Source organism: Oncorhynchus nerka, linkage group LG26 (assembly GCF_034236695.1).
Source record: "Oncorhynchus nerka isolate Pitt River linkage group LG26, Oner_Uvic_2.0, whole genome shotgun sequence".
Lineage (NCBI taxonomy): Eukaryota > Metazoa > Chordata > Actinopteri > Salmoniformes > Salmonidae > Oncorhynchus > Oncorhynchus nerka.
The window spans coordinates 8,874,091-8,888,854 of record NC_088421.1 but is presented as its reverse complement, the minus strand read 5'-3'; the positions used below and the strand labels follow the sequence as shown (position 1 = coordinate 8,888,854).

General features: G+C 41.3%; 1 protein-coding gene across 1 annotated transcript; it reads left to right on the top strand.

Annotated features, from left to right (window-relative positions):
• The first annotated feature begins 5,089 nt into the window (after positions 1–5,089).
• Positions 5,090–7,429, top strand: LOC115110190 (eukaryotic translation initiation factor 1b). Its single transcript, XM_029635622.2, has 4 exons — positions 5,090–5,274; positions 6,254–6,417; positions 6,498–6,599; positions 6,792–7,429. The coding sequence occupies exons 1-4, from the start codon at positions 5,244–5,246 to the stop codon at positions 6,834–6,836; spliced, it is 342 nt and encodes a 113-aa protein (XP_029491482.1). The 5' UTR covers positions 5,090–5,243; the 3' UTR covers positions 6,837–7,429.
• The last annotated feature ends 7,335 nt before the right edge of the window (positions 7,430–14,764 follow it).

Genomic DNA, 14,764 nt, shown 5'->3' with positions numbered 1-14,764 from the left:
TCTCTTGCACTTCCATAATAACAATGATGTAATGAATGCAACTCTTGAAGAAATAATATGATCTAATGCAGCAATGTAATCATTTTCTAGAGGCAGATGATCACCATAGCTTGGAGGGGATAAGACAGGATGAAGGTCAGCTCACTACATCTGCAGCAGCCAGGAGGGAAGATTGTGTCACTAACATGGGCAGCAGGACAAAGACAAAGAGGCTGTGAGCATGAATGAGAAACTGGTGCTAAATACATTAGTTTCATGAGCGAAAAACAAATGTATTTAAAAGAAGAGCATGATATGAAGATGCACACCCTTCATGTTGAGTTGGCTAATGTTGGTTCCACTTTTCTGGGCTCTGTTATTTACTTAACAAATAAGGAACACTCAAAATGTGCATATATAAATCACAACGATTTTAATTAGAATACAGACGTAGACAGAAGTCAAATATCAAACATCAGACATACAAATGATGCCTCTCCTGATGTTCTGCCCGAAGAAAAGAAAGACACGATCTTATATACCCAAGATGGCACCTTATGGTGTGATCTCCTATGTCAAAACCTGCGCGTGCAGCTAAAAGAACAAGTTATTCTTAACACAAGGTTTCTGAGAACCTTTTTCAGTGGCGTGCAAATCTGCTCTTGTTTCATAGAAAAACAGACACTGTCTCTCTCTCTCTCTCTCGCTATCACCCTCAGTCCCTTTTCACACCTTTTCTCACAGGCGGGGCTGCGGATTTTGGCAGAGAGCTAGACACAGACAGAGGCCTCAATATTCAGCTATACAGTGAGCATAAGTACAATGGCACATAAGCAAATTAATAACAACATCATCAATGGTGGGGGTCTTTAGAAGACCCCTGTAATCAATTTGAACCTTGTACTATGATGGAGGAGAGAAACAGGAAGCAGCAGCAGTGCCAATGTTATTCTCGAACCAGCACCAGTTCATGGTCCCAATAGTGGCTAATGTTTGCTTCAATCACTTGAGCTATCTTTGTTGTGAGAAGTCCTGCGTAGCAAAAGCATCTCTGTAGGCTTGTCCATTTCTGTCGGTGTCTGCCTCAACCATGGGAACGTTTGGATCATCCTTATCTTCAGTGTGAGGATCTGGGCAGCCATGCTGTTTGAGGTAATTGTGAAGCACTGCTGTTGAAATTATGACAATGCAGCATCTTCTTGGTTGAAAGCGCAATGTGTTTCTGAGAAACTGGAAAGGACTCTTCCATACACCAAACATGTGCTCCACTACACCTCTGGAGTGGATATGAGCTGGGTTGTACAGTTGTTGTTCAGGTCCTATTGCATGAAGATAGGGGATGAACAAGAAGTTGTTCTGTGCATACCCACTGTCACCAAGTATGATTCCACAATGTTGTCCTCTTTCAAGCTGAGCATACAGTTTTGGAAAATCCTTGAGTCATAAATCGTACCTTTCCAATATGCAACAATGTTGGAGAACTGCAAAGTGGGAGTGCACATACTTTGTACATTTATTGAGAACCAGATTTACGATTCCTGTAGTCTTCAGCATCTGCTGCAGAGGGACACTTAATGGGAATATGACATCAATCTATATAGCCAATGACTCCAGGCAAGTTCCCATATTCATATAACTCTACCTTGTAGTTGGCTTGGGCCGCAGCATCAGGGAACTTGATGTAATTGTCTTTCAGTTCACATATATCATTGCAGACTTTTGTGTACTATTCTGCATACAGTCAGTTCACCTACACCACACAAATCTCCTGTTTCACGAGGAAGGTTGCAGATGCCAAAAAAACTCAAGGTGATCAGTAGGGAAGGAGGAATGGGCTTTCCCCTAAGAGAGTCAGATAAAAGCCTTGGCTCAAGCAAACAAATGATGTTAGCTGCATTTTCTTTGTACGTAAGGAAATAGTCACGGAAATTTGATTTAATCAAAATCATTCAGTGAGTTGCTCCGGTCTATAACTGTCCTTTTGTCTGGACTTGGTGGTGCTCTTTGATCATCATTGAATTAGTCCAGGGTAATCCATTTTACTCCATCGCCAAGGTCAACATGGGGGCCAACATCCATTAATCTGAAGTTAAACCTGACTCTGGACAGGTTTAATTTAAGCCTTCACTTAAATCTAGATTTACTCTAATAGTCCTTCTGGAAATCAGATTTTTAAATCTAGACTAGAGCAACTCTGAGGCTATATTCAACCATGTCTGAGAAATTCCATTTCAGTTAGTCCAGTTTAAAAGTGCAATTTAGTCTAGGATTAGGCTTAATCTGTGTCCGCAAAACCACCCCATAATCATGCCAAATCATATTTAAAAAATGTGTTCACTGACAGAGAGATAGCTAATGAAACACTAGCCTCAGCAGGCAAATGCACACTGCTCAAAAAAATAAAGGGAACACTTAAACAACACAATGTAACTCCAAGTCAATCACACTTCTGTGAAATCAAACTGTCCACTTAGGAAGCAACACTGATTGACAATAAATTTCACATGCTGTTGTGCAAATGGAATAGACAACAGGTGGAAATTATAGGCAATTAGCAAGACACCCCCAATAAAGGAGTGGTTCTGCAGGTGGGGACCACAGACCACTTCTCAGTTCCTATGCTTCCTGGCTGATGTTTTGGTCACTTTTGAATGCTTGCAGTGCTTTCACTCTAGTGGTAGCATGAGACGGAGTCTACAACCCACACAAGTGGCTCAGATAGTGCAGCACATCCAGGATGGCACATCAATGCGAGCTGTGGCAAGAAGGTTTGTTGTGTCTGTCAACGTAGTGTCCAGAGCATGGAGGCGCTACCAGGAGACAGGCCAGTACATCAGGAGACGTGGAGGAGGCCGTAGGAGGGCAACAACCCAACAGCAGGACCTCTACCTCCGCCTTTGTGCAAGGAGGAGCAGGAGGAGCACTGCCAGAGCCCTGCAAAATGACCTACAGCAGGCCACAAATGTGCATGTGTCTGCTCAAACGGTCAGAAACAGACTCCATGAGGGTGGTATGAGGGCCCGACGTCCACAGGTGGGGGTTGTGCTTACAGCCCAACACCGTGCAAGACGTTTTTCATTTGCCAGAGAACACCAAGATTGGCAAATTCGCCACTGGCACCCTGTGCACTTCACAGATGAAAGCAGGTTCACACTGAGCACATGTGACAGACGTGACAGTCTGGAGACACCGTGGAGAACTTCTGCTGCCTGCAACATCCTCCAGCATGACCGGTTTGGCGGTGGGTTAGTCATGGTGTGGGGTGGCATTTCTTTGGGGGGCCACACAGCCCTCCATGTGCTCGCCAAAGGTAGCCTGACTGCCATTAGGTACCGAGATGAGATCCTCAGACCCCTTGTGAGACCATATGCTGGTGCGGTTGGCCCTGGGTTCCTCCTAATGCAAGACAATGCTAGACCTCATGTGGCTGGAGTGTGTCAGCAGTTCCTGCAAGAGGAAGGCATTGATGCTATTGACAGGCCCGCCCGTTCCCCAGACCTGAATCCAATTGAGCACATCTGAGACATCATGTCTCGCTCCATCCACCAACTGGGTTGCACCACAGACTGTCCAGGAGTTGTCGGATGCTTTAGTCCAGGTCTGGGAGGAGATCCCTCAGGAGACCATCCACCACCTCATCAGGAGCATGCCCAGGCGTTGTAGGGAGGTCATACAGGTGCTTCTACACCTGCATTGCTTGCTGTTTGGGGTTTTAGGCTGGGTTTCTGTACAGCACTTTGAGATATCAGCTGATGTACGAAGGGCTATATAAATAAATTTGATTTGATTTGATACAGGCACGTGGAGGCCACACACACTACTGAGCCTCATTTAGACTTGTTTTAAGGACATTACATCAAAGTTGGATCAGCCTGTAGTGTGGTTTTCCACTTTAATTTTGAGTGTGACTCCAAATCCAGACCTGATAAATTTGATTTCCATTGATACTTTTTGTGTGATTTTGTTGTCAGCACATTCAACTATGTAAAGAAAAAAGTATTTAATAAGAATATTTCATTCATTCAGATCTAGGATGTGTTATTTTAGTGTTCCCTTTATTTTTTTTAGCAGTGTACATTTACAGCAGTAGCAGGCTAGGTTAGTCAAACTCTAAGCATTGGCTAGCTTTCTATAAATTGGCTAAATATGGTCAACGGGATACATCTTCATACGATCAAGATAATTCAGATTGCATGCTGCATTTTTTAAGTACACTCTACAACAGATATTTTCCCTATTTCAGTCATTGGGAGTTCATCACACACGGCCCGTTCTTTCAGGGATCCTTGGGACGTCCCTACCCAATTGAAGTTGACATTTTAAATGGTTAGGGGTTAGGGGTTAAGATTACAGTTTGGCGTAGGGACGTCCCAAGGATGCCGGATAGCACTGTCCCATCAGACACAGACAAACAGCAGCTAGTTTTCAAGTGAGGTCGTGTTTACATTTGAGATGTAACGATTTTAAAAAGGGGATGCCTAGTCAGCTGTACAACTGAATGCCTTCAACTGAAATGTGTCTTCTGTATTTAACCCAACCCCTCTGAATCTGACTTCATCAAGAGGGGTGCTGAAATTGACTTATTTTATGAGAAAAGGTACATTAATTAAAGGTGCCAACACATTGTATAGTTGGCATAAGAATGTTTTACTGTAATCTGCAACTCTCCCGAGGGGGCTCGATCAACTACACGTTAGGAGAAGCCTATAGTTAGTCAGTTAAAAACAAATAAAATGAAATCTATTTTTAAAGCTCTTCTTACTTCAGCTGATGTCACAAAGTGTTGTACAGAAACCCAGCCTAAAACCCCAAACAGCAAGCAATGCAGGTGTAGAAATACCAAAAACAGAAACATCTGTTTTCAATATATTTCCTAAAATGGAATAATGTACCACTGACCATTGTTTCATCGACGAAGAACATTGCTTTATTAACTAAAAATCTTCACATTTAATTTATATATGTGTGCTATAGTTTTTATGTAGCCTATGTTCCAGGTATTTTCCCCTCTGAAATACCAAGATAATTACGTAATTTTTCCAGTAAAATAGGGTGTGGCGTGATGCACGTCCTTACGTGCGGGGAGGCGCTATAAAGGGTTGTTTTCTACTTTGCAAGCTAAACAATCTCCATTTTGTGAGAGCCTTTCAGCTGACTAAAACGTCGTCCCAGTGAAACGGAAGAGTCAAAGAAAGAAAAATAAATTAAGCAGACCAGTCTATCGCTAACCAGTTATTATCCGAAAGGAAAGGAAATCTTATCGTATGTCCGCTATCCAGAACCTCCAAACTTTCGGTAAGACATTTCAACCGTCTCGGCTAAAGCGGGGTCGGAAAAGTGGGGGAAGGGCTGTTGCTAACGTTAGCTAGCATTTGTAAGAATTTTGACGGCGTTCCAACTAAATATATCGTTTTGATTTTAAATGTTCATGAAACATCCTGGTTATTTATAGAGAACATTCCCTCTCGATTGAAAATAAGTTATATTAACCTCTAGATTTTTTTTATTTTTTGCAAATGTTGGCCAATATCCATCAGACTTCAACTAGGCCGAAGTTCACTTCCTTTTTTTATGCCCGAACGCGGATTTGTAGCCGGTATATCAAACTAGTCTATTGTGGCTACATTGATCAATGTACAATACCGATTTGGGAGTGTAACTCGTTCTTACTACCGGTTGTTTTTCTGGCACTAGCTCTCAACAATGGACCGAGTATAGATGTAGAATTTTTGCCTTTGTCTGTATGTAATACGACCCTGCCGGGAAGGCCTTTTGGGTGAAGCGTAAACTATTTTAAGTGTAACGTAAGTGGCCTGATCAAATAATGTAGCGCCGCTGAATTGTGGGCTTCTCTACCATTTAATTACGTCCTTTCGAAATTTCTGCTTGTTTTCCCGAATTGATTTTCTATCTGGGCTGTGGCATTTTACTTTCTCCCATGTCACTAATCTAATATGTCACTAAATATTCCGAGTAAATCTAGGTTTGAGCAGATTAGCCGCCCACTCTGTGTGGGATTTTTTTTCTCCCTCTAACGTTAATCCCATATTCCATGTAATTTGCTAACAAACATCTGTGCAGGGTTTTGCTTGGGCCTGAGCCTCGTGGCTAAGACGTTACGTCACCAGTTCATCGGCCTGAATCTTTTGTTAGCTAGGTCAAACATACCACTGCCATTTTAGCTATCACTTTACGTTGCTTCCTTGTAATCTTACATGACTGATTGTTTTTGAACTGTAGTGTGGTTAGTTTTAAAATGGTGTTCTCCCCACAGACCCATTTGCTGATGCAACTAAGGGTAATGACAGACTCCCATCTGGGACTGACGACTACATCCACATAAGAATCCAGCAGCGTAACGGCAGGAAGACTCTGACCACGGTCCAGGGCATAGCCATCGACTATGATAAGAAGAAGCTAGTCAAGGCCTTTAAGAAGGTATGTTATGGCAGAGTTTACACTAGGTGGTAAACTAAAAAGTTCCATATCTTGTTTGACTAGTTCTGCTTTGTCAACAGAAATTTGCCTGCAATGGGACAGTGATTGAGCACCCAGAGTATGGGGAAGTGATTCAGCTGCAAGGTGACCAGCGCAAGAATATCTGCACGTTTCTGATTGAGGTAGGTTTGACTCTTGTCCCTGCTATAGCACATTGCACCCAGCTTATACTCCACACTTGTGTGTACTAAGCGGCCATCTGTCATTGCCCCTACAGATGGCTCTCATAGAAAAACACCTGTCTGTAAATGTTCTGTGACTGGAGTTCAGAGTTCCTTTGTGTGATGTCTCTTCTGCCCTCATCCCACTTCCAGATTGGCCTGGCGAAAGAGGAGCAGCTCAAGGTCCACGGATTCTAGAAGCTCTCAGCAGCCCTCTCTCCCCTGGTTGTGATACTTCTCTCCCCCGTGCTGCAATCACCGCACCCCCTTTAAGATAATGATTACCTCTGAATTGAGACTTTTTACTACCAGTTTAACTCCCCCCTCATACGGGAGCAGTCCAGTGCAAACATGGACAAACGGCTTGACAGATGTGGGATGAGTGGTGATTTAGTTTTTTCCTTATATTTTTTAGTTTGCTGTGTGAAGGGCACAATTCCATGTAACTCTTTTTGTTTTGTACAAGTTTCAATAAAATGATCAACCGCCACCTCATGCGGAATCCTGTTGTGGTTGCGGGATTTGGGGGCGGTGGTTAGAATAGGTAAGGGTGGTTCAGTTTGGGTAGAAGCACTTAACTGCAGTTCCAATGTTTTGTGGGGCTGCATACGTCCATGTTACAGCAGAGTGTTGTAGTTCTGATCATCGCAGCCCCATCTACAAGGTTGTGCTTCTTCCTTTAAAAAAAGTCAGCCATTGTTAGGATTGATGCTGGGCTACCAACTGAAAAGTGAGTGGGGGAGACTTGTTTATACAATTCCACATTTTATTCAATAAATATTTGAAATTTACATCTCGTTTTGAGGTACAATTATTTAATCATAGCTGGGTTTGAAATGACACAGTCCACTATGCATACAAGTTGAAGGGACCATACCAAGATGATTTGGTCAATATTGACGTGTTGCAAAAAGCCAACTGCATATTGTACAGGACTTGGCGTCTTGTAGAGAATGGGGCCGTACGTGGTGTGCCTTTGCATACAAGTGTTGATGGGTTGCCGTTTACCGCCCTTTGAATGCACTCGCTGAATTAGAACTTCTGCTAAATGTAAAAAGGAAAAGCGGTATGGGCTGGAAGTGAACCGCTACATGCCACAGGTTCAGCTAGTGTCTCCACTTAGGTCTGGAGAACGATCTGTGTTTCCACCCCTGCTCCTATTTCTTATGTGGGAAATGCTAGTGCTGCATGGAACAACTTTTTCTCTGGCTGTGCAGATAGCATCAAATGATCTGATGGTATCTAACGAGGTCTACCATCTACCCAATCTGTCCTTGCCTCGCACCATATGGGGAATTTCTTTGAACGCGTACCAAGCCAGTTATTCTGTTATCACTGCTTTAAATCAACCATTTGTTTCCTGCATGTTCTCAGTCCTTTGTAAAAATAAAAATACAATGGAAGACTCATGGGAGACATTTTGGACCAGTTGGTTTTCTCAGAATTGTATGTGTAAAGAAAACGGTTAAGACAATGAGAAAAAAATCCTAATGGTGCAGTTTCAAACACTGCACACAGCTTGGTAAATAGTCAACGCTATATTTTATCTTCATGTGATGCTGTTTGGACCTGACAGCGCCAGACTGCATGACGCAGCTCAAATACGCCAAACCAACGTACTGTTATACTATGCATTCTCACTTGGGGGCACTGTAACAGCAGAGTTTCAATCTTATGTTTTTAAAATAGACTTTAATCAATGCCAGCTTCAGTACTCGTTACAAATAGTTGTTGCTGTAATTTCAATTTTCCCTATCCATAATTTAAACTGCTTTGGGTTTCACATTTTCTACACTTAGTCAAATCGCGGACTCCAGGGCCTTTCCAGTGTGTTATGCTGCATTCGTAACCAGGTGGGAATTCAACTGTTGGGAAGTCATAAATGCCAGTTGGATGCATTCATGTGCTTTGAACTCGTTGAGAAATGCTAATGTCTAACAAGCTGTGTAAACCATGAACTGAAAGTACAGCTATTCACTTGTAAACAAATTATAGTGTTAAAAAACCTAATGAATTGCTTTTAATAAATGTTTTGTTGCATTTGCCGAAAATGCTGTTATCGAGGTTATTTCCTTTGTAGGTGAGGTCAGCATGCTCAGGATGGTGGATGAGTTTCCCACTGGTAATTGCCAGTTGGAGGGTTGTTCAAGTAGATTTTTCCCAGTTGTATATTGTGGTAAATTGCCACTTGGTTACGAACGCAGCGTTGGGTAGGAGAAGGAGGGCAATTCCACGATAAGAGTGATGCTGAGACTCACTTTAAAATGTAAAACAAGCAAAAACCATTGATTGCAAGTTTAACAAACCGTACACCTATATGCAGAAGTAAACCTTTAACAATTGCCTCTGACAATTGTACTAAAACACATTAACTTGACAAACGGTGCAGATGCAAAGTTTGGTAACAGAATGACTGTAGAATCTCCCTCAGTTTTTATGTGACCACGTTTTCCAAAAATGGTTAAGTATCTAATCTGAATTAAGATTCAACCATGTTTGCAGAAAGAATGGGGTGTCAGCTGTGATATAACATGGGGGGACTCTGTTTTAACAAATCTAACGCAATGGTAAATATTAGCACTGGCGATCTTGCGATTAGGTTTGGGGTGTGTCTGAAATATTTTTGCTTTCACAACCGGAATTAGGGGCTCAGTAGCTGGCGGTGGTTGTGGGTATGTCAAGGCTTGACACCTCAGTGGCCAATCAGAACGTGCTCCATGGATAAATACAGTTGTGTATTTACAGTCTTCTCTGTATTGTGTTGTCTTCAACTCCAATTCTAATGTTAGTTCGTTAGCCTTCCCCATGCATTGCTTCAATATGGACATACTGTACATTGTTAAACATAGACGCTAGACGAGGGGAAGAACTCCCTTTAACATGCATTGATGGATCAAAATCTAATCTGACAGCATTCACACTGATATAGGGCCTAGGCCTAATGTAAATTGCAGTCTGAACATGATAAACATAGTCAATAAGCAAGATTACATTCACTCGGCTATTGATGAGGCCTAAGAAGAGAGTGTATAATTCTAATCAAATTCGAATAAAAATGAAACAACTTGTCTAAATACGGTTCCAGGCACCATAATTGCTCCCTGTGGGCGTATAATACAGACAAGGCAACTTAGGCTATGGAGGGTTTTACGCACATCCAAACATTTCACAGGAGCTGGACAAAGATCCAATATAAAGAGAAATGTCATGGAACCAATTTACAGTTCATATTTGCACTTCTCCAGAAATAGCAGACAAAATTGCATTGCATTCGAGCCATGTACGTTTTCAACATAAGCCCGCAGACGGGGAATCTTTCAAATGAGTAAAAAAAAAAAAAGATATATAAAATTAAACAAAAACAATCATCTGTTAAATAAATAGGATCAGGTCAGAAGTATTATATCATAATTTGCGGCTCTCGTCCCATGAGCATAAGGCAATGTGTGCACACAGTCCTAAAGGCGCCTGCATACATAGGTTCAGTTTGCTCCTAGTAGAACTCAGTTTGGTGAATATTCCCTAAAGACCTGCTCTTGAAAAACAAGAAAAAGAGACTCTGGATTCGAGCCCAGGCTCTGTGGCAGCCGGCCGCAACCGGGAGGTCCATGGGGCGATGCACAATTGGCCTAGCGTCGTCCGGGTTAGGGAGGGTTTGGCCGGTAGGGATATCCTCATCGCGCACTAGCGACTCCTGTGGCAGGCCAGGTTGCATGCCTAAGTGCATGCTGACCAGGTTGCTTGGTGTACAGTGTTTCCTCCGACACATTGGTGCGGCTGGTTTCCGGGTTGGATGCGCGCTGTGTTAAGAAGCAGTGCGGCTTGGTTGGGTTGTGTTTCTGAGGATGACCTCCCTCCGGGACGGGAGTTGTAGCGATGAGACAAGACAGTAACTACTAACAATTGGATACGAAATTGGGGAGAAAAAGGGGGTAAAAAAAGTTGGAATTAAGATAAATCAATCAGAACTTCGACTTGCCTCAAGAAAAAAATGTTGTGTAGCCAACATAGCCACAAAAACCGCTGCCAAATTCCAAAACGAAGAAAAACCTCACAAAATGTTACCATTATATATGCGCAAACTGTTTTGACTGGGAAGCTGTTTTGACGCTAGTCGCCAGTGCGCATGCCACTATCCACATTGCTTAAAAATACGTTTTTAAAGTATGTACATAAAAGTATGTTTTATTCTTGGTCACGATCTTTAATCAAAACCTAATATTAGGTTGAAAATCCAGACCTAATCCCAGTTGAGATCTTGTGGCAGGATTTGAACCGAGCAGTTCATGCTTGAAAACCTATAAATGTCGCTGAGTTAAACCCGTTCTGCATGCAAAAGGGGGCCAAAATTCCTCCACGGCGATGTGAGAGACTGATCAACAACTACAAGAAGCATTTGATTGCAATCATTTCAGCTAATGGTGGCACAACCAGTTATTGACTGTAAGGGGGCAATTACTTTTTCACACAGGGGAATTGGTTGCTGCATAACTTTGTTAATTAAATAAATAAAATACGTATCATTTTTTTTTGTTAGTTGTAAACTCTGGTTCCCATGATCTAATATTAGGTTTTGGTTGAAGATCATTCAATATCAAAAATAGAGAAAATCAGAAAGGGGGCAAATATTTTTTTTACAGCACTGTATACCACAGCACTGTATACAACAGCACTGCATTGTATAGCTACTTACCCATACATCTAAACCCAATTACTCACACCCCCAGCCCTGTCACCCTATGCCCTAACCCTAACACCCATATGCCAATACCCTAATATTGATACAATCATGTACAGATACACCCATATCCTAGCTCTAAATGCCCTATTTGTTACTCGCTTTTCCAATATACCTCATCCCTGTTACTTGCCAATCTCAGCCCTGTTACCCACTTTCTTTAGGCCTGTATTCCCCAAGTCACCAACAGTAACCTACAGTGCATTAGGAAGTATTCAGACCCCTTGCCTTTTTCCTTATTTGGTTACCCTTATAGCCTTATTTTAAAATGGATGAAATAAAAACATGTTCCTCATCAATCTAAACACTAAACCCCATAATGACCAAGTGAAAACTTCAGCTCCAATTGACATACCCACAAAGTCTGCGCCTGTGCTTGAACACAATTAGTCAACTAAGCCAGGTCTAAATGTGCTGAAGCCTGATTACTCCTAAACTGTTAACTAGGTCTACCCCCTGCACCTGAGTCCCAGTACTAACATAAACCAGATTTGCACCTGCATATCTTAGCCCAAATACCCATACCAACCAGGTTTATTCCTGTGTCTATGTCCCAATACTCTGATAAACCAGGTTTACCCTTGTGACTATTTAACAAAACTCACATAAACCAGGTTGTGCAAGAGAAACTAAACAAACCTATTGACATTAAATATTTGTTAAGTTATTACACTAATTCAGTTTATGGGTCTATACATGGCCAATTCCCCCTGAAAATATAGAAATATGTCGTTTTATAGTCAAACTCCCTGATTTAAGCATATGTAAAGGCTAATGGATAATGGCAAAATCATCTGTAAAATCATCTTGATCAAATATATCCATAACCAAACTCAACTTCAATCTACTGAAAAAATAAATACTCTGTACTGAACTCTACTATACTTTAAAAAAAAACTTTACTGTACTCTACTTTAGTGTGCTCTACTGTACTGTGCCGTGCTCTACTGCAAATGTGATTTGTGACTATTATGATTTCCCATTGTGGCCAATTCAATTGCGATCATTCTATTACTCATTTTTCGGTCACTCTATTACAGATTTGGTTATCACTTAATAATTATATAACAAAATTGTAATCAGTTAAAACACAAATTAATTGGTAGGTCTACCTTTACTTGTTACTTCTGTGTACTTTCATAATCCTCCCTCATCAGATAGAAATGTGAAAATATATTTAAGATTTGTGAGTTTTTGGTAACAGAATGACAAAACACTAGGTAATATTTCTTAAACTTACAGAAGGAAAATAATTTCTGCAAAACTAAATTTAAATATTAATATTGGCATGGGTTTTTCTTCAACATTATTCTGTTTTGATGTATTTCTAATACCCTTTAAGAGTTTTTCGGGTAGAAAAAAAAAAAAAAAACTTTTCCATCTTTGAAATCAAAAGCTTTTGCTTATTCCTAATATTTTGGATGGATTTATTTTTTTAAACGTATCTATGCCTTAATTTCCCTTAAATATAGACTCTTATCTTTCATTTGACACCAAATTTGATATACTCCTATGAACTTCACATGTTGGTGCTCATGGGTCCTTTACATGGAAATTACCAGGAGGAGAAATGAGCAGATCTCAGTCAGAGATAGCTACACTTTGAAATGACAGTGATAGGTGAATGCTTCCATACAGCCGTTACACAGTACCCTCTTAGAAAAAAGGGTTCCAAAGGGGTACTTCGGCTGTCCACATAGGAGAAGCCTTTTTGGTTCCTGGTAGGACTTTCTGTGGAAAGGGTTCTTCATGGAATCCAAAAGGGTTCTACCTGGAACCAAAAAGGGTTCTTCAAAGGGTTCTCCTATGGGGACAGCCGAAGAACCCTTTGAGGTTCTAGACAGAACCTTTTTTTCTAAGAGTGTAGGTAGTGTAAAGTATAGCACAGAAAATTTTTGACCAACCTTTACTTCCTCAATTCCCAACTGGAAAGACAACACATATCTTCTAAACTTCTATGTCTAGTTGCAGGGGGTTCGTATGAATTTATAAAATGCTCCATGAATAAATTAAATATTTGTTTTTGCTCCATGAAGTAATCCAGCAATGATATGCATCACTTTGGGGTGGACACCCACCTGTCTCAATCAATGAGAGAAGATTAGGAATGCACATATCACCAACTGTCCCTTCCCTTACATTTAATGTGACACCATGTTCTTGAAAATAACAACATTGTGGATGTCCGTGCCTCAAAACAAGTCACCCAGCTCAAGGACCAGTTTGTTTTGCTAGCTCTGGGGTTATTGACTGCTACAAGGTGTTTGTGTGAGCCATTAAGATTTTTTCAGAAAACTGCTTGACCAGGACACTTTTTGATGTGGAGAGAGGTAGCTTGTCACAGAAGAGTGACACTTACCAGTGATTTGGCTGGTTTCCTAGGGCCACTACCAGTCATAGGGTGCTTGCTGCTATGTTGAGGGCCCAGGGCCTCAACCCTCTGTTCAGAGAGTGCCACGAGTTGGGTGAACAGGCTCACCTCTAGCTGTAAGGGAGTGGCAGGAAGTCTGAAGGAGTGGGACTAAACTGTTGTGACAATATACACACTGACGTAGTTTGGTCAGTATCGCCAATATTCAAACATTAAAAAACACTCACCAAGTGACTTGCTATTAGTCTTGTTTTGACACTGTAGATGTATAATCTGGTCTCGTCATCTAGTAGGGTATACTTACACTATCAAATCCAGTATATGGTCATGATATGCACATACAGTGTATTTGATTTGCATTCTGAAGTCCTCCGGATACAGATCCTAGTTCTGATAAATTATAAATAGTTCTGCTAAATGACATTAAGTGTGAAAGGCTGGCTGGCTTTCGAGCTGGGAAGGTAGTAGCAGTCCCAGCAGATTTTCATCTAGGTATTATCAGTGTTCGGCACACTACACAGCCATGGCCGCTGGGTTCAAACCAAAGGTAATTCGCTTGAAAAAGATAAAGCCATCTGATATTTAATTGTCACGGATAAAAATGTGTCATTTTAAGTGGCTTACGCCTGTGATCTCTGCTGTGTGATCCAGAGTGTGTCTGATTTACTTTGAGCTGTGTATCATCTATCTAATACATGCTCTGCAAGAACACATAAATAGTGTAGATTCTACTGTATTAAGAATACAAATACACCTTGTATACACTAATGCCATCATTACTATGATACTGCTGATGAGGATGCATTGTTGATGATGATGATGATGATGATAACCCAATGGTGCAACGGCTTCAGATAAGTTAACTCTCTGGTCAACAGGGTTGGGGCGAAAAACAGATGCTTCTCACCAGCTCTGCTCAGCTCCCATCCTTCACGTCTCATGATGATATATAGGGATGGGAAAAGATCCTCTATCTGCAGCTTTTGCCAGGCAAAGACAAAAGGGAGAGAGTGTGAG

Bases quoted from the DNA above. Each gene is read 5' to 3' on its own strand.
- LOC115110190 (XM_029635622.2), top strand. From the start codon at position 5,244: ATGTCCGCTATCCAGAACCTCCAAACTTTCG. The intron at 6,418-6,497 runs GTATGTTATGGC...CTTTGTCAACAG, and splicing joins TAGTCAAGGCCTTTAAGAAG to AAATTTGCCTGCAATGGGAC. The intron at 6,600-6,791 runs GTAGGTTTGACT...TCCCACTTCCAG, and splicing joins TCTGCACGTTTCTGATTGAG to ATTGGCCTGGCGAAAGAGGA.